The sequence below is a fragment of the Diorhabda sublineata genome, chromosome 7 (genome assembly GCF_026230105.1).
Source record: "Diorhabda sublineata isolate icDioSubl1.1 chromosome 7, icDioSubl1.1, whole genome shotgun sequence".
NCBI lineage: Eukaryota > Metazoa > Arthropoda > Insecta > Coleoptera > Chrysomelidae > Diorhabda > Diorhabda sublineata.
In genome coordinates this window covers 31,854,292-31,880,840 of record NC_079480.1, presented here as the reverse complement: position 1 = coordinate 31,880,840, position 26,549 = coordinate 31,854,292, and the positions used below count along the sequence as shown (strand labels likewise).

At 32.6% G+C, this 26,549-nt stretch overlaps 2 protein-coding genes across 2 annotated transcripts in view; one reads left to right on the top strand and one right to left on the bottom strand.

The window, feature by feature from the left end:
• Positions 1-4,954: 4,954 nt before the first annotated feature.
• LOC130446346 (uncharacterized) lies at positions 4,955-13,612 on the bottom strand. The gene is made up of 5 exons (XM_056782545.1): positions 13,233-13,612; positions 11,567-11,642; positions 9,529-9,612; positions 8,976-9,090; positions 4,955-5,271 (listed from the first exon to the last, which is right to left on the bottom strand). Exons 1-5 carry the CDS (start codon positions 13,324-13,326, stop codon positions 5,134-5,136), a joined length of 507 nt encoding a protein of 168 aa, XP_056638523.1. The 5' UTR covers positions 13,327-13,612; the 3' UTR covers positions 4,955-5,133.
• Positions 13,613-22,122: 8,510 nt separating this feature from the next.
• The window catches only part of LOC130446591 (rab5 GDP/GTP exchange factor), a 28,510-nt gene continuing 24,083 nt past the window's right edge, over positions 22,123-26,549 (top strand). The window contains exon 1 of the mRNA XM_056782952.1: positions 22,123-22,232. The gene's annotated coding sequence lies outside the window, so the exon portion shown is untranslated. The remainder of the gene's footprint in view (positions 22,233-26,549) is intronic.

The following is a 26,549-nucleotide window of genomic DNA, read 5'->3' as shown; positions in this document are numbered from 1 at the left end:
GTGATGGGAGCCTTTCTTTAAATAATACATAAATAGTACATAATATATATTGTCACTTTATAAATCGTTCGGGTTTTAAAGGAAATAATAATAACCTAATCTAACCCAACCCAATCTAACCTAACTTTCTCAATTATAAGGCGAACAAACGATGACTGAAATACGCCATAGTGTCAATAACTTTCTGTCAAAATTTCAGGTTAAAGAGTGTTTTGAAAAGAGGCTAGTTATTCAAATTTCTAAAATAAAATCGAAAATATGACACCGATTTGAAGTATGACATTACAAAATTGCGTCAACGAGTTACGTTATTTACATTTTCAAAAATTATTTTCTCAAAAGCTATTCATTTCCGTAATGTAAAATTTTGTATGTGAACTCCTTACCTCATGGACTATTTGCCATAAAAACATCCGACGGTCCATAATCTGAAATGTAGCCAAACAATTCATCCTCGTCCTCTTTTCATTATCCATGATACCATTTATAATTTAATCAGTAGTTACTTGAATGCTTGCCTATCCTATGATATCTTTTCGGCATGACGCAGTCTCATATTTATTAAGGGTTTTGTTTGGTCTACCCATCTAGCTAGAGATCTGCCTCTTGGACGTTTGCCTTCTACTTTCCCTTCTATGATTAATCGTTCTATTGTTTCCGATCTTCTAGTTAGCTACAGCAGATACATGCGGTTTATTCTGGTTAGCAGCCTTGTACGTTGACCAATTTTTTGTACTGTGTTCTGTCCATGATACACTTATCGCCAACTGATATTTTGTCTTGTCCTTCATTTAGAACCTCTCTCATGACGGATTTACTATAAACTTAAAATGAGCTACGTGAAAGAATCTAACTCCTGCAGCCGTTCTGAATGTCCTCGAGTGAACCCCGCCGATTCTGACTTTCGACAATTCATATATAGTTGTAATTATTGCATTGTCTTTTAGAGTTTCAAAACCGGAATCAAAATACAATTTCGATGATTCTTATGTCTCTACAATGCATAGCAGCTTCACAACTCCATATCCATATCGTATGAAAGGGGTAAGTATTTTTAACATCACTTGCCAGCTATATTATGAGCGGTTTCTTATTGGGAACGTGACAATGAAACACCAAAGTGGACTAACCTTGATATAGCTTCCGAGCTTCCGAATACTTATGTATTCATCGTCTGCGACTAAAATTTTGGTCAAATACAATATAAGAAATATTTCTAATTGTATAATAATAGTAAAATTCTCACTTATAATAATTAATTAAGATTTTCTTTAGTTTGAAATTGTATTAATTTCTGTAAACTTTCTAGATTTTAAAATTTCCAAATTCAATATTGAAATTTACGTTGATAATTATTCCACTTTGGTGTTTCATTGCCACGTTCCCAATAAGAAAACGCTTATAATATAGCTGGCAAAGACTTCGTCACAATTCATTTCTGGACAAAAGCCTTTTTCAAATAAATATATCGGAATATAAAATATCGAAATAGGTTAAACAGAACCGAAAATACAGACTTCCAGATCCAGATTCCAAGGATTTCGATTATCGTATATAAATTACCACTTAATGGGCAATTCAAAAGAATTTGGCTTTTTCAATTTTATATTTTAAAATATTTCCTCTGGTGGTAAATCTAATATTCCGACAATAATTTCCACGAGTTACTCGGGGCAATTATTCTATAATTTTTGTATTCCCGAATTTGTAATATATTTCGTTCCTGACATATAGCCGTCGGTCTTTCTTAATCGTCTACACGGTACATCTTTCAGTTTATGATACAATTTATGAATTTCGTTATAATATTCAAAAAATAACGAAATAAATAACAAAAATGTGAAAACAAACATAATACAAATTTCTAGTAAGCCAAAACTCACGATATTAAGATGAGTAAAGCATAGCTGCATAATATTAAACAAGTTCATTTCTCATTACACTAGATGTAAATAACCATTTGGTACTAAATAAATAATTATAGTTCTTCCTATATCAATTACAGAAGACAGTTATGCGAGGAATAATCAATATTTCATAAATACTCACGGTACCCACACCAAATTCAGAAATGAAAAATTATAAGAGTCCCTGCATAAAATTTGGAAAGCATCTAACAAACTGTCAGTCCATGTGGACTGATCATTTCCACTGTCTACCAATGAAAACATCGAATCGTGAACATGAAAGAAATTTCTTTGGAATATTCCAGTCTGCGATAAGCAGTGGCGTGTCTTGATGTGATTCATTTAATTCATAAATTTCCTTAAATTAATATAAACATGGCATTCTTTAGACCACGGGCGAATGAATAAAATGGAATTACAATAATAAAGATTTAGATATACAATCACAGGAAGTTATTTTGAATATATTCGAATGTTTAAAAAAGGAAAATATTCAGCAATTTGATGATGAAATCATAATAAGAATTGCTGAGTAAATGAATTTGTCGAGTAGTCACGAAAAGGGTTGCTGTGGATCATTCACAGAACCGAAAAACATGTAAAAAAACGAATAAGGTAGAAAAAGAGCTCAGTTCACGTCTTGTACCCTGTTTAAACCAAACTCCCTCACAGGCAGGTACATTGTACTCGTCTATTTACGTTTTATAATTATTGATTATTCAGTTTGAGCAAGTTAATTGTCGATTGCCTTTTAACGATAAGATATACATAATTTTAAAAGTATTTATAAAAATAATAAATTTATAAAATGATCTACGGCTATGGTAGATAGATCAAACAAAATTGTGGGCAAGTGTTGATATCGGAAGAGCTATCAATTGAGCTCAAAATATATTTTGTCTGTAACAGTTCTATTGAATTACTATTAAAATTGATATTTCAACGGTTTCGGTATTATTCTTTGTATCCTAACTTTCATTTTTAGCTCTCCTTAGCAGATCCACCACATTTACAGAACAGAAGATTCTCCAGCGTTCCGAATTGTAAATTTTTGGATGATAACTTCATCAACGACACAAAAAATCTTCAGAAACACAAAATGTTTCGACATGTTTCCTACAATTGCTGTACCAACAAATTCACAGATGGAAGTTCTCGAAATGCCAGACAAAATAAATGTTGTGATTTAAATTTCTATCAAACGGAAACGGAACCTTGTAAGCAACTAAATGTAATGAATCAGTGAATACTGGAAATATATGCTTATGAAAGTGAATTGTTATTCTTTATAAAAGGGAAAAAAGTACTAGATTTTAGCTTGAGGTTGCATTGTCTCCCAAAGTGCATAATTAAAGTGAATAATTGAATTAAAACAAACAGTTTGTACGGATTTTTCATCCCTTAGCCCTTATCTATTTATATTGATAGCTAACCAAGCTGATCATGGAATAAAACTTATTTTATAATAAATTTATTTGTCTGAAAAAATCCTGGAAAGATTATTTTCAATTATTTTTCAAAAAACGATTTTTCATGAAATGTTGCAACATCAAGTTAATGAGAAAATTTTATACTGGACTTAAAGTATAAAATATATAGTATGGGCAGACGTAGGGCTGTTTATTATTAACCTGGACAAACTACTGGGTTGGCAGGTATAAACAGGTATGTAAATACCAGTTACTTTCACTTGGGATGGGATAATAGGACAAATTTTATACCAACATAAGTGATGTTTTATTGTGACCACGTTGATAAAGGATTGTTTGCAAATATTTCGATCCTTTGAAGATTCAAATTACAACGCGTGTGGAAATGAATAACAGAGGGATTCGAGGTAAATATTCCGTTTAAGTACTGAACATTGGAGTCGTGTCTGGAACTCCCGAGTGACGTTGATTCCTTGTGTGAGTTATATTGTCTCTTCCACAACGCGTATGATATTGGTTCAGCCGTTAAAGCAGATCTTTCCGTCTTCAGGTCTTTCTTTTCAACAGAGAAACTTCCGCAGCTTCAAAAAATTAGGAAAAGTTATCGTAAATATTATTCCAGTAACTCTTCAGGTAAATGTAAGAATTTTTAGTTGAAATGACGCGATCAGAGAAGCAAGCACCCTCTGAAAGACTAAACTATTGTATGCTCGGACTGTTTCTTATTAGTATTCAATCCCTAAGATACAAATCAGATGAACTGTATCTTTTACTAGAGGAGCTTAATTTTCCAGAAATTGTTGCCATTATTGAACTTTGAGAATAAAATTTGAATTTTTTCTAGTAGAAAAGAACTTGACTTTAACTTAACTTAATTTCGATCTAGTTTTTTTGCAAAATTTTTGAAATTTCACTGAATCTGTTCTTAAATATTCATGCAATTTCTCAAAAATGGTGTCTTGATAAATTGTTAAACATATATTTTATTAAAGACTGAAATAGGTCGAAACTTCAGTTTTTTGAAACTAGTATTCTATTATAAAAGACCAAAAATCAAGATGATTTATCACAAGAGGGGCTTAAGAAGTAAAAATCTAAAAAACTGTTAGGTCTTAAAATTTTAATAAACCATTGGAGTTGGAAATTCGATCAATATTTCGAGGCGTAAATGATTACTTCTGGAAACTACAACAAAAAGTGGGTACAATTCTGGAAATTTCTGAAAAATTGGACGTTTAACATTCAAGAATTCCAGAAATATTCTGGAATTTCGGTACTTTTCTGGGTTTTCATACAAAATTCATACAATTTTCGAAAATTTTTATTTTGAAATAATGCAATGTTTCGAAAAGGTACTAGATATTTCTGAAAATTCGAACGGTTAAGTTAAGTCTGCGGAAAATATGTGCATTCAGACACGACTTCAGCGATATTCACGTGACTGATTATTTCAACCGAAGAAGAAACAGAAAATCGCTCAAAAGGTTATTTTAAAAAAACTATAAAAATCAACAACTGACATACATGCATCAAGAGGGTATAAATTGTGTTCTTTTCCACTTTCTAATGTAACATAGTTGTCCAGACCAGCTAGACCCCTCAATAAAAATCATCATGACTATAAAACTCTTTATTGAAACTAGTTTTACAAATGTATCCAATCGTATTAAATAATTTAAAGTACGTTTATGATTTTTTAGGGCTAACGTATCCCGTTAATTAAACAGAATATTTATAAAATGAGGGATGTAGGGTTCAATTTTTGGTATGATATATCTTTGGCATCATGTTTTCTATCAGCATGCTTGTACTTCATTAAGAGGTATATATATGTCGGTCAGAGGAATGTCAAGCGTGGAAATTTTCAACGGATGGTTACTGTAATTTGCTTCAGTCCACATTCTTTCTGACCATTTTATTGGTAGAAACTTTTCCTGAAAATAATAAATATATTTTCATTTAAAAAACAGAATATATGTGGGTTTAGATTTTTTTTCTTATCCACAATACCTTCCCGAATGAATTTTTGAAAATTCCACTGAATTTAATCGAAAATAATAGTCGAATACCATAAGAATATTTGGAGATAATCAGATCCTCTTTCTAATAATTTCGAATGTACAAAATTAAAATAAAACAAATTTTTAATGCTAAATTATACGTGGTTTACCCCAAAAGTATGGATCCTACTTTCATATATCCATGTCAAAGCTTTCAAAAAACCACTGTGAGATACCAAATACCAATAAGTCTTTATAGATACGAGATACCGAGACAGTTTGTGACCAGAGTGTGTTTAATATGGATGGTGATGGATGATCACAATTTAAAGCCAAACAAAACACAGTGAAACCATTCTGAGTCATTAGACCAAAAAAAAGCACATCAAAGTGTAATCGAAGATAATGTTGTCTGTTTTCTTTGATTATGCACCAAAAATGTGCTCCAGAAGAATAGACGATGACTGAAGAATACTACCTTGAAGCACTCAAAATGTCGTGAAGAAAACTGTCGTCATTTTAGAGAAGCATTGATTGGCAATTTGGACACGAGTGTGGACCTCCTTAAATCTTTTCGCTACAGTTCTATTTTACAGCATTTTAACAAGATGACGCTTGTTTTCTATTTGTTTTCTATTTAAAACAGTTAAATAAAGCAAAAGCCATCAGGGCATCAAGCATCAAGCATTTACAAGATAGTTTTTGTTAGTTAAAAAAATTTCTTGAAGCTGAATTGTTGGATAATTTTCTTAAGTCTAGGAACAGAAAATAATCTGAGGGGGTTACATCAGGCGAATAGAGTCCTTGATGTAGCAATTCAAAATGCAACTCATTAATTTTGGCCATCGCAATAACGTATGTATTAGCTAATGGATTGTCTTGATGAAATAACACTATCTTCTTAGTCAACTGCTGCCGTTTTTGCTTGATTTCTGCAAACGTTGCATTTAGTTCACATTGGCAACGCTCAAGCGGTGAACGTCGAGCAATGCCGTTCCAGCGGTGTTAAAAAATCTTTCTGGCTATAGACTTTAAATGAATGTGTTCACATTGCAAAAAACCACCACTCAACGTCGAGCTTCGATCTTTTTCGTTTTTTTTGAGCGACATTGCTCATGTTTAGATTTTTATTCAGTATGGAGTCAAAGTGCCACCAATCTACACGTTCTGCAGTTTATTTCATGATAATGTATACAAGATGTTATATAAGACAAACTTTTACACATTATGAAAAAATTAATAAAAATGACCATGCTGCTCTTTGACAAAATTAACGATGACATGTAATTTTTTCAAGTTCCAAGCAGTTATTTATGAAAGAAAGACAACTGTTCATGATAAAGAACGATCCAGATGTACTGATAGAGAACTTGAGAAGGAAATTATGAGCTTATTGGACGTGCTGTGTTATTTCTTCCGAACAAACTCTTCGATTCGACTACAAAGCTTCATTACGAAAAACTGTGGGCACGGTTTTTGGGACCGGAAAATTATTATTCTAGTAGTCTTTTCGTTAATATTACATCACTCAATAAGTCGTGTGACTGACACACAGATGGCACTGCCATTGTCAAATACATATGACGTTTATGAAGTACCAACTTTCAGAAAACTATGTGTAAAATTTCGTGAGATTTTGATTATTCAGAAAAAAATGACAGCCATTTAAGTGAAATTACTTTAGTTATTTTCAAAATAATTTCGGGTATTATTAATTATTGTTTCTTGATAAAAAATCCTGTAGAAGCGCAGCAATGGCTTCAAAAATGTTATCCGAGCTCTGCTCAATCGAAAAGAACAATTTTTTATTGGTTTGCTGAATTTAAACATGGTCGTACAGACTCCGACGATGGTTAAATTTCTGGTCGTCCAATCCAGATATTCACTCCAAAAAACATCGAAAAAGTCCACAAATTGGAATCGCGTGAGATAGCTGAGGCCATAAAAGTATCAATAGACAATGTATTTACAATTATGCATGTATATTTGACCACGAGAAAGCTTTTTTCAAAGTGGGTGTCGTGTTTACTAACAATCGATCAAAAACAACAACGTGTTGATGATTCAGAGCAGTGTTTGGATATGTATACACGTAATAAATGAGATTTTTGTCGCCGGTATGTGACAATTGATGAAACGTGAATCCATCATTTCACTCCGGAATCAAAACGATCATCATCTGAGTGGAATGCAGCCTGTGAACCAGGTCCGAAGTATGCAAAGGCGCAACAGTCAGCTTTGTTGGATGTTTGAATGCAAAAATCAAAAAAAACGACCTCATATGTCGAAAAAACCACTGTTTTACCAAGACAATGTACTAATTGACAAGAGGGGAAGGCAACGATTATTAAATTGAACGTATTACACTTTGATTTGCTTCGTTATCCACAGTATAGTCTAGTTCTGGCACCCAATAAACTCTGGCTATTCGATGATCTCAAAAAAATGATAACCGAAAAGAAATTTAGCTAAAATGAAGAAGCAGTTGCTGAAACTGAAGCATTCTAAAGCACGGCATCGATAAGTTAGAGAAGCGTGGAAATTATTGTATTAAAAGAAATTATAATGACGAATAAAATCAATTTTTGTAAAAAAATGTGTTTTTGAATCGGAAAGTCAGTATACAATATCTCGATAAGAAAAACATAATTTACTTGATTGAAATTATTTGGAATGAGATTTTTTTATGCTGATATATCCGTCCAGATACTTATACTGACGCTTATGACTCACAATTTCAAAATAAATATAAATTTATCCACAGTACCATGTTCCTATATCGTGTACTGATAAGAAATATGTTTTAAACAAAATTTTATTTTAATTTTCAAAGAAAATGAAACACAATAAAGTTTTTAACCACATCCAACGATAAGGTAATTAGTGAACTAAAAAAATGGATACTTGTTTTGTTGGTTTATGGGATTTGCACGAATTGCTGATGAATTTATGAGACTCAATTAAGATTTAATGGATCGTAATGAGGAACTATTGGGTTCTGAAAGTTTGATTTTTGAAAAAATACTAGGGAAAGCGACTAAACTAAATAATCATATTAAGTGCTACGACATATATCTGATAACTAAAGTATTGTTTATTTACATAGTACAGAAATCATTTGGAAGAGATGAAAAAATAAATGATTGGTGCATTAGATTGAAAAAATGTAAAGAAATTGACTATTCAGGAAGACGCTTGTAGAACATTTCTGAAAATGCGAAAAAATCACTATTCCAAAATAATTGATCTAAAGACTGACTTATATTGATGTTCCATTTGTTATTTCAAAATCAGACGTATATTTGAGAGTTGTTCACATATTTTTGGATATATTTGGATATTACTGCATTTGAATAAATATTATACCTGGTGCAATATTCACTACGAATCCCTAAATTGATTTTTCCGATTTTGGAATTTCTAGTTATATGCTAGTATGAAAAAATTTCAAAAATCTGCGTGAACACTATAGCCAACTAAAATTTATGGTCAATTTTGCAAATCACTCTGCAAATTGATGAAGAATTTTTATTAATCACATGATATCCTCGCTGAAAGATTCTACATCTGATAGAAGTTTGTAAGTTTCCTCATAACTCACCCTGTATAATAAATTATCAATGGATGAATATACTTACTTTGAAATATACTTTTTCTTCATAAATCCTCTTTGTGGAATTGATGAATAGTAATAGGTTTTCATTGTACCAATAGGGAACCGCTTTTGGTTCCAAGTAACATTTAGTCGTGTATCTATAAAAATAAAAACCAAATGTCTATTATTGACAGAATTATGCCTACAATGAAATTCTATAGACAAGTTATTTTACAGAAAAAACCTACAGCCTACAATATGTAAATATCGTTATGTCGTGAAGATTTTTTTCTACCAAATGTTTCACGTGGGTCCAATACTTCACACCAAAAACAAAAGAACAATCGAAACAGTGGACTGATAAAGGAGAACCGGCTCCAAAGAACGTAGAGACCGTACCATCTGCAGGCAAGGTCATGTCGTCATTTTTTTCGGATAAGCGTGGGATAATTGTTAATTTCTGTTGAGATATTACTTTTTTAAATTTCAGCATTCCTCACATCGGACAATTGAAGGTGCTCGCCTGAATTTTTCGATACGAATACTGATGTATATGTTGAACTGGAGAGGGTAAATGAGAATTTGGAGCATCTTACCTCTTTGGTGATTCTCCTGTAAGATCTGTTCTTGAATCTAGCATTATGCTTATTTCTGACGCCCCTGGCATATACTCGGCTTGACTGAAAATTTCAAATGAATCAGAGTTTTAGATGAGCAGATCATGAAATATTTATTTGACATTTTAATTTTTAAGACCTTTTTTTAGGTCTCTTTTGATTATTTTACACAAAATTAATTTAAAAATACAAGTAAAAATAGACGTTTCCACCTATGTCAGTACGTTTTAATCTGGGAATGATATATGATACTTTTCTTACCATATATTCCGATGTGAGCAAAGATGCGGAGTCAAGAAATATGGCTAATTCATTACCATCAAGTCGTTTGAATTCATCCGCTCTATGCTCATTTGGTATGAAAGTCTAAGCAAAAGAAATATAGTAAGGTTTGTGTAGAGTTGCTGATTACATCACAAACAGTACCGAAAGAAGTCTAGGAAACGGCAGAATTTTGTTTACATGGCTGTCCTGGCGCTTGTAAGAGGTTTTTTCAATTATAAGGATGAGGATGACTGATAACAGACGCAGAAAGAAATTTTTGATACTCTCTATTAGATACCGCAATTACTAAGCCCGACAAATTTACCTTTTTCTGGTTAAGTGAGTTGCGTTTATAGGTGTGACCACCTTTAATAGTAGGAAATTTTGAATTTTCTTCAGTAGTTAGAATTTTCAGCAGTTTCTTAGCAGTTAACATTTCTATATTCTATACAACATTAAGAAATTTTAGAAATCTCAACGTACCCTAACCTAATACAACATAACCTAGCCTCATCTAACGCTAACCTAACCCAACCTCAACCTAACCTAATCTCAACCCAACTTAACTTAATCCTTACTCAGCATAACCTAATTAACCGAATCTGAACCTAACCCAACCTTCATCATTACCTAACTCAACTATCCTAATCTTAACCTAACCTTATCAAATCTTAAGCTGATCTAATAAAATCTTAACCTAATCGTGACCTAACTTAACCTAATCGTGACTTAACTTAACCTAATATTAAACTAATTCAATCCTTCTTAACCTAGCAACACGTCATCTTAATTTAGCCTAACCTAATCGAACCTAAGCAAATCTCGACCTATCCTAACGTAATACAACATAACCTAGCCTCATCTAACGCTAACGTAACCCAACCTCAACCTAACCCAATCTCAGCCCAACTTAACTCAATCCTTACTCAACATAACCTAATTAACCAAATCTGAACCTAACCCAACCTAATTTAATCCTAGCTAAACAACCTAATTAACCTAATCTAAACTTGACATAACCTAATCTTAACCTAACCTAACCCTCATCATTACCTAACTCAACTATCCTAATCTTAACCTAACCTTATCAAATCTTAAGCTGATCTAATAAAATCTTAACCTAATCGTGACTTAACTTAACCTAATATTAAACTAATTCAATCCTTCTTAACCTAGCAACACGTCATCTTAATTTAGCCTAACCTAATCGAACCTAAGCAAATCTCGACCTATCTTAACCTAATCTTAGCCTAACATAACCTAATTTTAACCTAACGTAACCAAATCTTAACCCAACCTAACCAAATATTTACCTAACTTATATACGTCATACTTAGCAGCATTGTCCGCTACGACCCTTGTCTTGTATCTATTTTTTACATTTTATAGGGATTGTGGGTTGAAAATAATGTCGCGTCCAACATAACCTAACCTCATCAAACGTTAACCTAACCCAACCTTAACCTAACCTTATCTCAACTCAACCTAACTCAATCCTTACTTAATATAACCTAATTAATATAAATCCTCAGAATTATGATAGACACGAATAGACACGAACAGGATTGAGATTGTCAAAATGGTGTAGAAATTCGCAATTTATTCTAAGACATGGACTTTGGTCTAGGTTTGGTCCATAGAGAAATGTAATTGATATTTGATAAAAAATGCTCAAAAATATCACCACCATTAGTATTAACAGTTAAATGATAGGTGGAATATGCCAGTGTAGAAGAATTCAACAATAATTTACCTCAATTCATTTTGTTCTATTACTTCCGTATTTATCGCCTCTATAGATCGTGAAACCACTTCTTGAATATATTGATCTGAAATAAAACAGAATCCTAGAAAATTATTCACGCCAGAATATCACAATTTTACGAACAACTTGTGTGAAATATTTTTCCTAAGATCACAGATGATAATTGTGGATGTCACACCATTATGATTACAGATTACAGTATGATTAGGTTAGGTTATGGTGCAAGAAACATGATGGACATTCACATTGGAAAATACTATGCTGTTTTCAAAATATTCTCCATCAAGAATAATACACTTTTGTTTGTTTGAACCAATTGTCCAAGCATTTTTCTTCAAACATTTCGATTACTTTGTTCACGTATTGTTGCACAGTAGTCACTTCTGATTTATTTATTCTAATAAGTTTTTTGAAGAAACTAATGTGTCGAATAATTCAATAAAACCTTGGAATGTATTCTAAATCGTCCTCTACCTATCGACACTCAAGTGTTCAAAGCAAAATAATTCAAATTCTCATCTGACTATAAATATGTGTGCTTGCAAAATACTACATAAAGAAAGATAAAGGATAGAGGACGATTTAGAATACATCCCAAGGTTTTATCGAATAGAGTGCGAGGTCTATAACAAATTAATTTTTTCCATAATTCGAATGTTAGAATAAATAAATCAGAGGTGACTATTTTACCACAATACGTGAATAAACGAATATTCAAAATGTTTAAAGAAAAGCTTAACAAGTCGAATGGCATGTTATAGACCTCCAAAAAATGTAATTTGAATGCATAAACCGCTTCTTAAAGTGTATAAAAACGTTGACTTCGCAATTAATTTTTGGTCTGCGGGAATAAGAAGAAATTAATTGATACAAAACAAGGACTGTACGGTGGAAGACTCATCAATTCGATGTTCTAGCTGTTCAGAAACGTTTTTGTTTGAATTATGTATGAGAACTCGCATTGTCGAGGTGGAAGTCTTCTGCGATTGGTTTCTCTGATGTTTCTGATGAACCAATGCTGGTGTATCATTTAGAATTGATCTCTAAACCTAGAAATGCTCAAACAAAATGCGTCCAAAAGAACAACCTGAGGGACAAGAATGACGAAAAAATAACAACACAAATTTTTACGCATACTAAATACACTTAAATCCCTTCAAGGGTGAACTGAATAAAGTATTAACTTATCTTGAATCATCTGCTTAAACCGTCTATACAATAGGTGGTTTGAGATCTACAGACTGATCATTAAAGCATTTATAAGCGTTTCTCAATAACATGATATGAAATATTTTATTTAAAATTTGTGATATTACTAATATTAGTTAGATATAAATTATTATTCATTGTTATCTAGTTATAATGAGAGAAAGAATGAATTAATTGATATCATGTATTTCAGAATAAGTTTTTGTTATGAATAAATGATGAGACACTGAGAGAAACAGTTTTTTTTATGTCGATTGCATCACCTACTCTCTGAGTCACACTATATACATACATACATTGCAAACGCTCTCATACAAGATTCGAACGGCAATTATTTGCAAAATTTTAGTAATTCACTATTAATTAATATCAACTCTACGACGCTGTTTTGTATATTCAACTACTCATAAATGCATAAAAAATAATTTTCTAAATACAACCTCACCTTTATCACAATTGTTAACACTTTGCCCCTCACCAAACAAACCTCGTTCATTTTCTATAAAATCGTAAGTAACCTTTCTTATATTACTTAACATTTTATTTTTGATGAAAAAACCAAGCGATAAAACTTAATTACACTCTCCTCGACATTCAATAATAAACTAAAATGAATAATCTATCCAAGTGAAACCGAACGGGTACTATGCCGGGTACCTGTATGGTTTGATTCATATACGCGCCACTTAATTTTCTCAATCTGCCTACAGAGCTGGTGTCAGTTAATAATGACGTCAACCTTTTTGTTGGTTAAGTATTAGTCATTGTCAACATTGATAAAAAAAAGTCTGATAAACTTGAAATTGTCTAAACAGCAATTATTATGATACGATATGATAACTTATTTCCATGACGATGTACTCTTAATCACATCAATCAAATTATGTCGTATTTGCATGAACAGGGACGGAGTTCCACCAATTTTTCCCAAAAGGATATATTTATTATATAACTTTAAGTTTACACTTTTCTATATACTTGAAACTTGACGCAAAGGTAATTATCTAAAAATCATCTCCCACCTCCTATCGACTTGGTGTTGTGAAGGGTGTTAGAGTTAGGTTAGCTTCTACTCAACAACTCAACAACACTATTTATACAATATCTTTCATATTTACTTATGGTTTCATGCATTTTTCACATATTATGTTCACTATTTAGCTGTATTATTAGATAATTACCGAAACAAATTACTTTCGACGTCAATTAAACCAACTGCAGTTGTCCGATGAACTAGCTTCGACTATACTTCGCTGGTTTTTCGAATTCAATCGTGGTGATACTTCGGTACAGAATGTATTTCGTCAAGGACATCCAAAATTGGCTGCTGTGCCAAAAAACATCGATGCTATACGTAAACTAATATTGGAAGATCGTCATATGTCACATCGTGAGATTGAGGCATACTTAGGCATCAGTTCCACTCACATACATTCAATATTGCATGAGCATTTGGATTTCAAAAAGATTTGTTCGCGTTTGATACCGCATAATTTGACAATTATGAAAAAATTCAATCGTGGTTCTTCAAAAGACGTCATATGAAAATAATCGACTTTCTAGACGATCCAAATACAAGAAAGTTGTTTGCGCACAAAGGACTTCGAAGCAAATGGTCGGAATAACTGGTCAAACACCAGAATTTGTTTGCTAGAAGAAATCGAATCATTTCGAGCGAGCTCTAACACATCAGTTCAAATAAAAACGTTTTTGAACACTGAATACATCGAATTGGTTGGTTATCCATCGTATAGTCCATGTTTAGCACCCAATGATATCTTCTTATTTCTGCAGATTAGTAATAAATTACGAGGTCAACGTTTTTCTACGCCTGAAGAAACGGTTGATGCGTTCAAATCACATTTTATGGTGGCATCTCAATCGAAATGTAAAAATTCGACAATTGGTTCAAAATTCCGTCACCTCAAGCCAATTATTATTCTCGGACTGAATTTATGAAGAACTTTGTTAACATATTGAGTTGTTTTTGGAATAGAATGAATCTTTGGGCAATTGATGAATGATATTTCACGGTTATAGGGAATCAAGACAATATATTTTTTCAAAGTAAATAGAAGAATTGAAATACTCAACATACTGCTCTCTGAAGACGATAACTTGGTTCACGAGCCAGAGAATGAATTGTGATTAGTGGTAGTATAAACAGTGTGTTCAGTATGAACGTCATTAGCGGTTCCAGAAATTCCAACTTAGTTAACAAAGTTCAAGACGAACAATTGCTATTTACAACATAGTGCATACCTGAATTCCAACATAATTTTCACCTGAAGATGTTGGCTTGTTTTTGTTGAAGCTGTGGTACAAAAACTTATCAACTTTAATCAAATATCACTAAATATTTTATGGATGGCCAAGGAATTCAAGTAAAATTGCACAGTTGATTTAGCATATTCAAGCGGTCAGAAAAAACGCAATTGAACAAATATAGATGATTCAGATGATGAGGATTATCAGGAAAAATAAGAGATATATGGAAATTAACAGAGAGCAGAAGCTGTTTTGTCAAAAACAGAAGAAAGATAATAATCATCTACATCCAGGTGACCAAAAAATCTCAACATTGATATTGGTAGAGGTAAACTTAAATATACATGTAATCTTGTGACAAATATAAAAATAATTATATTTATGCCCCATCCTAAAGGAGTGGCATAGTCATTAACTCTTTGCGGACGATATTCTACAAATGAACGTATTATAGAACGAAGAACTGATATACTACAAATGCAATCTTATCATCATTTTCCTGATCACAACTTCAAATTATTGCACCGGACAACTATCAAAACTATGAAACAAAACTATTACATTAATCGCATCTCTAGAGCTAAAAATCCTCGAAATAAACTCGATCTGTTAACAATGATTTGAGAAACAAAACTCGTTCAACGAACATTATTGACCTCCACAATTTCTAATTGGTTGCGGCCAGGTAGCAGTACGTTCTGCAATTGTAAAGTCAGAGTAATGTACGTTTTGCAAGTGAGTTTAAAATGCATGTGTACGCCAGATAACAGTACGTATTGTACGTTATGCCAGTAAATTAAAAGCACGTACCATAATGCAATACAAAAACTACGAAAAGTAAGCACATTAACACAAACTAAAAGGCATATAAAGTAGAACCTAAAAGACTAAGTTTGCATTTGCTATGTTATATTCCAAATTTACATATAAATTCCGCTTTCTCTTTAATATTCTTGTTTTTATTTTGTTTTCCATTAGGAATTCTCTTACTGCCTCTTGTAATACCAGGTCTTCTTCTGGCAATGGTTGTTGGTTGTACACGAATTGTTGTACGACAACGCCTCAATGGGATACTGGATCCTGCTGTGCATAAAAAACTGTCCCATGCATTTCTGGTGGTGACATGTGGAGTTGAGCTAAACTTTTTTGTATAGAAGCTTCACTAATACCGAATCTTGTGTGGTAATCTTGCATAACTTTTAACAGTGCTGCAAATGATGATGATTCAGTGTTATTGTATGGCGTTTGACTTATGGATATAGAGTAATTTTCATTATTATAACTATTTTCATTATGTAGTTCTGCGTGAGTTGTTGTTCATATGGATAATTTTTTCACACCGAAGTTGATGCCTGCATTTGTTGCGAACTAACAAGAGGTCTGTAAAATTTTCGCCCTTTAGCATTTGCACCCAGTGCCAAGCATGCGATTTGGTAACGAATTTCCTGTTTGATATTCACATGTTTTACCTAGCCGACCAACAAAACAAGTGCAGCAACCAATTTCAATATTCACATCGTATAGCACTTGATCTTGTTTTCACTTGGAACTTTATATGTGTGAACTCATCTATTTTTTTTATGCTATCCTTTTTTAGATAGCTTGCTTTCTTCAGTTGTGGTTTTAAAAGATTGTTTCCTTCACTATACCCTCTATTAGCAAAATTGTTATAATATGGCTATTGTTAGTCACTTCTTTCGTTTTGTATTTAAAAGATTGGGGTATCCCCATATCATTTGCGCACATTATTATGTAATACATTATTAAAATCAAGTTCAACTCGTCAACGTGTGCTTGCTTGCTTAAAACGACACGTGGAGAGGAAGCAAAAACAAAGGCGCGGGGGTATGCAGCTGCTGAGATAGCAAAATGTACATCCATTTGAGATATGCAGAGCAATTTGTACTGTTATTTGGCGAGAGGATATTCTGTGGCAAAATGTACATTTATTTGGCGCCTGTATAGTATGTGTACTGTACTGGCATCGACCAATAAAATAACTCTATCGCACTGTGTTTGTCAAATACATGTACGTTGTACTTATATGCGACCCGGACGACCCGTTCCTCCTAGAACGTAAATATTCGCACTGCCGTATTAAAATACGAAGCCGACCGCACTAAACCTACTGACTGCGCCATAAACACATATTTCTCACGAAAAACTATTTTTAAAATACTTGTACTCACAATAATACAACAATTTTAAACAGATTACATTAATTTTAACAAGCTGATTGATGTTTATGCGTATGAAATATGATGTCTTGCATTTTTATTTTTAAAATAGTCGGGATTTTCCTAGACGTAACTTACGTGATCTATTCGCGTTTTACACATTTGATGTTTTTGGTAAAGAGATAACTGATAGACTTGTCAATCTTTATAGGTAGGTATTTGACTCGAGGACCAAATTTTTTAAGAAACGATTTTTCTTTTATTAGTAATCATATCTAAAAATCGAGTAGGGCGATATTACTAAATAAAGAATTAAAACTGCCTGAACACACTCCTGTTCGTTAAAAACTTTTATAGAGGGGTAATTATTGAAATTGAATTCATTCATATGAAAAAAAAATGACTCTAATAATAATTTTTCGTTTGCATAATATTTGTTATAATGAGGTAAGATATGTATTTATACGATACTTTAGGGTCTCATTGTATCGCTTTTTCAAAATAAATATCAACCACTAAACTTAGCATCTGCAGTTGACGAGTCTGCCTGCATATTGTGAAGCGGAGATACAAGAGACGATAAGAGCGAACTCAAATACAAACCCACACATTTCAACAGAATACCGCAAAGAAAGAAGAAGAACAATAATATACGATAAGAGTTAAACATATTTGTTTTCGTTGTGATTTTTACTATTTTTTTTGTTCCAGTGAGTTTGAAGCTTATCTATGAGAAGATTTTATTTATCGCCTAATTCAAAAACTTCTGGAAGTTGAACTGATTCTGTCGTAACTCTTGAAATTGAGCTCGACATCATTCCTTGGTGCTAATAAGACAAATTATCATACTTAATAAATTATAACTTAAATAAAGTTAAATTTAACATGAAATGAATACGTGTAAAAAATTGCAGTACGTACAATGCTAAATATGAATTAATAACTAGGACTAAATGTTTTGAAAATATGTTTCCAAAATTCAGGTGATTACTGGTATATGAATTTCCAGTATTCAACGTTTCAGATTTTTACATTATCCTTTGTAAATTATTCTTAATCATCATTTTAATGTTACGAACGCGTCTCCGCCCTAGAGGCGGTCCTGTCTAGATATAGTGGAATTATAAAATTCGGTGGACACACGCGGTGCCTTTGACATATTTTTTATAAATCGCGGAATCCGATTGACATTTGTTTTGTATAAGTTTTTATTATAGCAGGCGGTTTATGTACATTGTTTCCCTTGAATTTCTAGGAAAGTCTTTTCATTTATTTGTTTTGTTTCTTCATTTTCTGAAAGTTTTGAGATTTCTTCTGGAATATGTGTAGCGTAGTTTAGTTAGTTTATAATAAATAGTCATAGTAAACAGGCCGAAATAGAATAATTAATATAACTCAATTTAAGTTAGTTAATAAGTGAATAGTTATAAGTTGGTTGAGTGTAGTGTATAGTGTTTAAATAAATTAGGAACAAAATAAACAGTATTTATTAATTCACCTCACGAATAGAAATTATATGAATAGATAAGGAAAACATGATAATAATTTCAAAACAACACAACAAATTGGTTTGAATATCAAACCAAATTAGAAGTAAAAAGTTGAATGTTCTAGTTGAGGTGAAAAAACTGAAGCAGATAAAAAAATCCGGTGGAAAGTGGCATCGAAACTAATAAAATAACCAATTGAAAAGAGGTCGTAGAAAGAATTTTACGGATTAAATCACTAATCTTAACCGATCGAAGAACTCGATTTGGCAACCACTCAAAAATTCTAAGAAACTCAAACCTCTTCTGCCATATATTCGTAACGAAAAAGGATATAATCTCGAATAGGTTTGAAGCGACGAAGAAACAGCAGTAATGTTTGCAGAGCACCTTGCCAAAATGTTTACTCCAAACAACGACATACCTAATGCTGAAATAGAAAGAACATTCTATCTATCTAGTGGGGAATAGATAAAATAACTTAAAAAATGTTGAAGAAATTACGAAGGAAAGGTATAATACTTATCATCAGCATATTTAAATCTCAAAACAGGGCAAAACATCAAACGCTGTTTCTTTATATCCTTCAATAAGCCAATCCTGTCGAAGATACTTGAAATATTACTATCACAAAGAATAAACTCATACCCAAACACTAGTTTGGATTTAGGAAGGAACATTCAACTATAAAACAAAACCACAGGATAAGCTACGTAATAAATCAAGCACTAGAAGAAAAAAATACTGCACATCAGTGTTTTAGACGTTAACCAGGCATTCGACAAGTTTTGGCGCAAAAACCTATTATATTTAAAATCGAAACTGTCTTCCAATTACATAGTTCCAACTGTCAAAATCTTACCTAAGCGATAGAGAGTTCAGAACAAAAATTAATGAAAACATTTCCGATAAATATCATATTGAAGTAGGCAGCAATATATTCACGCAATATTAAATGTATGCGAATGAAACTAATGACTAAGAATGTCACAGTATGTCACATGACGATTTTGCAATATCAGTTTAAGCTCAGCATCGATATTTTCTGTCACAACAGCCGATTTTGGACGAAGTTTACAAATTTCATCCTATGGTGAGGTGCGACCACAATTTATTTCGAAAAACCAGTTAGAAATGATGGCTCGAGATGGTGCTTCATCACCAAAAATCAAAGCGACTCAATCGGTACTGTTCGTTATTTAATTCTTGTATGACAACACGTTCTAAGTACGTTCACAATTAAATATGATGATCAATGTCAAATTTGACACATTCACATCATTGTTGCCATATCTCAAAACTTAAGTAGCAGCCCTTGTATGTATTATCCACGGCAGATTTACCAGCAAATAATGAAACTACTATGGGCACCTTCGCCGATGACACAGTTGCAGCTTCTAGGATTGTGCAGACACTATTAAATGACATCCAAACGCTGCTGATCCAATGGAAAATCAAGGCAAACAAAATAAAACACGTTTAAGTGACCTTCACTCTAAGGAAAAACCAGCGCTCTCCCTCACATAAAAAACCATATCATTCAGAAACTCAAGCAAATCGATCTGATAGAAAAAAAATTATACTGGCTAATTAGTAAAGCATCCAAATTAACCCTGGAAAACAAGCTACTCTATAGAACTACAATCGAGCTTATCTGGATGTATGATATCGAGTTCTGGGGCTGCGCAAATAAATCAAATATAGCCGTCATACAGGGAGGCCAGTCCAAAATAAATTGCATGATTGCTGATGTGTCGAGTGATGAGTTGTGGATCAGCCATAAGCCGTCTAATATCTGCTCCAATGAAAACACCTTCTCTCAACTTTGCGGCACGGAAACTTTTATGTTAAGTATTTGAAGCAATTTCCATCTCTTGGAAGTGACTTTACAAATTGCTCCATCAGTTCCAGCTTTATATGAAGCGGTAGTAGAAGAACTTTATGATAAGGCACCAAAGTCTCATGCAGGACGTTTTTTTCATCAACGTTAAACTTCTTCAGTGGCCAACCCTTTTTCGTCCAGTGATTTGCTCGGTCTCTACTATCCCACAAACAAAAAAAGCAAGGAAATTCGATAATCTAAGATTGTTATCTGAACAACATGCCTAAGATTGTAAAATGACCGTACACTTGCCATCCATGGTCTTCATATTTGAATGTACATAGAACCAATTCCAAGTTCTTCCTTGAGGTGTACGGAATAATCGACAGGAATGCATAGAAAGCACAGAAACCGCCATTGTGGAGCAGAATTGGTACAATGAGCCAACTCGTCCCCTTGGACAAAGTAGAAATTGAATTGTTCCTTACGATATCTAAACCATGAGGAAGACACTCCCGGTAAAAGGAAGTTCTTTTTGTGCGCCTTGATCCAAGCAAGCGTTTATGGGAAGATTCAAGTTTCTTACGAAATAATTTAGCTCGCCCTGGGAAAATAATTTCGGAATGCTGTCATCTTCAAATTCAAAGCTTGACTTGTTATCGGATTCAGGTACAGCACCACCGTCGTTAGAGCTTGGAATCTTTTCCAAGATAGCAGGGAACTTGGGCACTGGTATTTCGGTCCCATGAGGTATGGGACGAATATATAATTGCAGATATGAAATTGACTGCTTTCATTTTGAATTATACCCTTTCATATTACACGAACAAAAGTAACAATCATCACTTTGATTCTATTGCTTGCGCCATACCATAGGAAGCTTTTTTCTTGCCCTTAAACCAATTTTGAATGTCTTCAACACATATATTTCATGAGGTGCCCAAAAGTTATACCGTTCGAGTTTATAGCCAAAATACGCGAAGTATACTTTTTTTACTAAGTCCGTAATATGAAGTTGTTGCTTTATTATCATATATTCGCCACAAATATAACAGAAACTATCAGACGAATTCACACACTTCAGTACAGACGATATTGGACTATACTTAACCCAGGTGCGCCACTTTTTACACCACTTTTGTTAACTTAGATCATACAGAGCCTTCTTTATTTATATAGTAATGATACGTTATGGCCTGTATACATTTAAAAACAATAATAAAAAATTTATTTATTCATGAATCCAAACTAGCCCATAAATTCCCTTTTTTTTAAATAAAATTTTGCGTTTTGTAAAATTAGCTGACGTTCTAAAATTTTTTGAGTATTTTTTCAGAACACCCAAATCAGTTTAAAACATCTAAACAGCATTTTTGTTGCAGATCTGTATAATAATTGATGAAATGAAAATCCGCTCCTACTATATAGGCAATTCATTCAACCACATACTTTTATTTTCATAAGCTAAATTGAATGTATATTTGGTCATATATATTTCAGGAGTAAGGTTTACAGAGATCTGGAAGTTCTGCTTCTTGTTATTTGAACGTTTTCCAATGGATTTTGTAGTTATAACTGTCAATTTTACGTCAATGTCATATTTGAGAAAAATAAAGGTTATATTATTAAGTTATTAATTAAAAAATTATTTTATCTACAAATTGAAGTTAATTAAGTGTGTTCAATCAAAGGTAAGTGTAAACAGTTGTTGATTATTATTTATATAGTAAATAAGTAAGGTGACCATAATTTTGAAACACTAAAGCAAAACAACAACCAGTGTTTTGGTTCGAAAAGTACTTTAAATTGTAAAGTAGGGTTTGTAATCGTACCCACCCAAAATGTAATTCGTTATTTATAAGAAAAAATAAAGTTTACAAATAAAAAACTTGAGCAGAAAATGTATAAAACTACGGATATTTATCAGAGTGAAAACTGTATGCGCTGGTGCATTGGAACCAGGCAGACAGTGTACTGGCTCAAATATTACGATACTTGTTCTGTTTCAAAATGTTTGAAACATTGATCGACAGGAGTCTTGAGCTCTCACTATACGTAGATTTCTTTTTCATTCACTTACTTTGTTATGCAGTCAAACAGTATATTGTCGTCAATGAAAATACAACTTCTTATACCATAAACATAATTCTTATACCATAAACATTTGAAAATGATGTTAGCTATATATAATGAATCAATGAGTGTTTTGGTATCAAAATTTGAATCTAACGAGACATTTGGCTACCTCCACTGGAAGCTTGGGGACTCTGGTCACCTTATTAATGAGTACAAATTATTTACTTTGAATTCAATTTTCGAAGGTAAAAAATGAGGATTTTGGGATCATCACTCCCTTGCAGATATGCGGCTACTCTTTTTATGTTGTTTCCAAAGTATCTTCCAGTCAAGAAATAATGTGTTGATTCCTTCTAATCAAATAATTTATTGAAAAATTATTATACTTGCGTTTTTATTTATTTTTTAATGTAGTAAGTACTGTAATTTTTTCTATTATTGGAACAGAAATATTCAGAGATTGCAACTTGAGGAAGAAAATGTAATATTTTTTGAAAAACTTTGCAGATGTCAATGTTACTATCCCTAGGTATAGACAACAATGAGACTAGTAAAGTGAAGCAGTTGTTAATTTCACCTCCTTCTAAGGCATTATTGACTCCCTTTTACATGTTTTTATATAAATACAAACTTGTCTATATAAAAAATTAACTTTTGAGAATTAATAAAAAATGACACATGTGAAGTAATTCAAGGATTTCTACCATGAATATTTTGTTACGAAATAAACTGAACTTTTGCAAAAAAATGTTAATAGAGGAGATATATAATAAAATTATAATAAGCTACATAATTTTAAAACCAAAAATTACAGATAAGTGCATAAAACATTTTAAAACACGTTGTTTTTTGTACATATTTCACGAGTCTGATCCAAAGACCCAAAAAGTAGAGAAATTATACATTTATTACCAAGTTTACCTAATTAGAAGACAATTGACTAAAAATTGTGATTAAATTATTTCTTATAACACCAAAAAAAATTCATGAATTTTACGTTTGAGCGCTGATGCGCATCGTTCGTTTTCAAATTGAATTTTTTTCACATTTTTTCAACTATTTCAAATGATACCCAATAAGGGACCTATTAACAAAATATTGCAATGTTACTTAGTATGTTTTAAACTGTCAAAAAAAAATTCCGTAAAATTCGAAAATTAGCATGTTTTTTAATTCTTCTCACTGTCCAGCTAATTCTCGTTTTTCTCTGGGTTCTTGTTAGACTGAACGTTTCTGAAGAAAAAGAGTCCAATTATTCCTCCAGGCCATAATGCGCACCAAATAGTGACATGTTGTGGATGCATTGCTTTCTTAAGATTAGCTGTTTTTAAGTCTTCTTCTGACTGTCTAATCACTTTACGCTTTTCTTTGAGCTGTTGTTAGACCATCCAGGAACCCCTTCCAAAAGGCACTTTTTGTTTTATAGAACACTGCGCGAATCTTTATTCAAGTTCTTTCTAGACTCGTCCTCTTCCATCGCTACCATGCAGACATACTCTAGATTTGTCTGAGAAGAGCCGCATTGTTGGTCTGTCCAATTAAAGTGTTCTTTAGCTAATCGTACACAGTTTGTTCGGTGAGCTGGAGTTAATTCGGAGCCAGTATATAAGCTTTTTGGCTTGAGGGTAGCTGCCTCAAGATTTCTTCTAACGTCCAGCTACTTCTCGCTTTTCTCTGGGTTCTTGTTGGACTGAACGTTTCTGAAGAAAAAGAGTCCAATTATTCCTCCAGACCATAATGCGCACCATATAGTGACACGTTGTAGATGCATTGTATGCAAAAATAAACATATTCCTACTTAAATTCCTAGCTATGACATAAATACTTAAGAAAAATCAGATCAAAGAATCTTCGCCCTTTCGAATGTGTGGTTACTTCATCACTTGGATGACATCCATCAAAGAAATCCGCGCCTCTGACACATCAAGAATAACAAAGTAAAGTACTAACACTACAGTTATGTCGTAGTCAGAGCTAAATTCATATAGTAGAGCATCTTTTGTTGCTTCTTGTTTTCTTTAGTAGTTTGCTTCATCTTCGATTTATTGATAATTCTTTCACAAACATCTGTTATTAAAATCAAAACAAATTATCATGAAAAACTTTTTATTTTTTTAATAGATGTACTAAAATATATCAAATCAAAGAGTTACATATTTAATTAGATCATAATTTTGAAAGTGGATTGATAATTTGAGATTTTTTTTAGATTTAATCATTTATCACTGTAAAAATTGTCTGACGCGTGTTTCGATAACCAAAATAAAGTCTTCAGAGTCTATACACTATAAAAGTTAATTTGAAAAAAATAGTTAATTTATTTTGTTGAAGATTTTGTTGTATGAAAAAAAAATAATCTGGGAAGGAATTTGAATAAGTGAAGATTATTGATAGCATTGCCTATAATATTTAAGACTTTGAGGTTATTTAATTTACAGTAATAATTTGAATTGAATTTCTTATGTAATTTTGAAATTGCCCACAAAATGATGAAATAATTTTTTAATCAGAAAACAAGGTCAAACAAACACATAAATGTTGAGAAATAAATAGTTTATCTGCTCTAAATCCCATATTATTCGGACAATTGTATGCAAAAACTTTTTTATTATAACTTGAATCGCAAAATTGCATAGTTTGGGAAATTATTTCATATATACAAGGTCTAAACGAATAGGTTTTCCGATATTACTAAAATTTAGCTGTTTTACATTGAGCACAATTCTGAATTGTAGCCTTTTCCTGTTTATTTACAAATTACAGCTCCTACATTGAATTCTTATCTTGTTGTTGGTCTTCTCCTTGTTCCATCCACAACTGGTTCCTCTTCTGATATTTTTCTGAATCTTTCTTCTTCACTTTTTCTATTAATGTGTTTGTATCATTCGAGTCTGCGTTTTCTATTATTTTCTCTCATAATTTCGTTATTTCCATTTCTGTTCCATACATTTTAATTTTATGGGTATCAATTTTGTATGTGAAGGAAGCTTATTTATCATTGGTATTAGTATGCTAAAGACTTATGCACCACTCGGGTTAGAGTCGGTATTATTAACCTATCCCGGAAACAAAGTACCAAAAGGATTAGTTCACATCAAAAACTTGCGCACTGTGTGGCAAGTATTCCATATTATACCCTACTGGGTGTTTGCCAAGGTGTTTTTGGTGTAAGGTCTTAAACACGACACAATTTCGCTGTACCACATCTGTTTAATTTCAATATTTCAATTGCGAGATCTGCGTATTTAGCCAGTTTCTCCTCGTGTTTGTTGAGAACGTTATGAGTGTTCGGTATAGCTACATCGAAAAGAAGGACTGAATTGACTCTTCTATCAACCACTACGATGTCAGGTCTGTTATTCGTCACCTGTCTATCGGTGGACTTATTCTTCTTCTTCTTCTTCCGGTGCCTGCTTTATTCTAATGAAGGTTGGTAATCATCCTTTGGAATTCCTCACGATCTTCAGTCATGCGTATTAGATTTACGGCATCACGTACATGGAACCAATCTCGAAGGTTTTTCAACCATGAAAATCTTGTTCTACCCTGGTCGCGTCTGCCTTCTATCTTCCCTTCCATGATCAGCTGTAACAAAAGCATATTATTGATTTCTAAAAATGTTAAGGTTAAGGTTAAGCGACTTTAATCTAAAAAACATGCCTTCTGCAGCTGTTACTTGTAATACGAAGTAAAAGTATTGAGAAGAGACTGTCGGTGAGGTCATTAATAGTTGGGTCCCTTTATCAACTTCTGAGATTGTTACTCCAGCTGAGAGTTCAAGTTCACTTCTGTTGAGGAGCTTCCCGTTGATTCCTGGGGATACACCTGGACCACTTTGGGAATCACTGCAATAAAGCCATGACACTAACTAGTCTGGCAACCAATTCTTTTCCCTTAAAAATAAGCAAAATAAACCCTGGTCCACTAAAGGT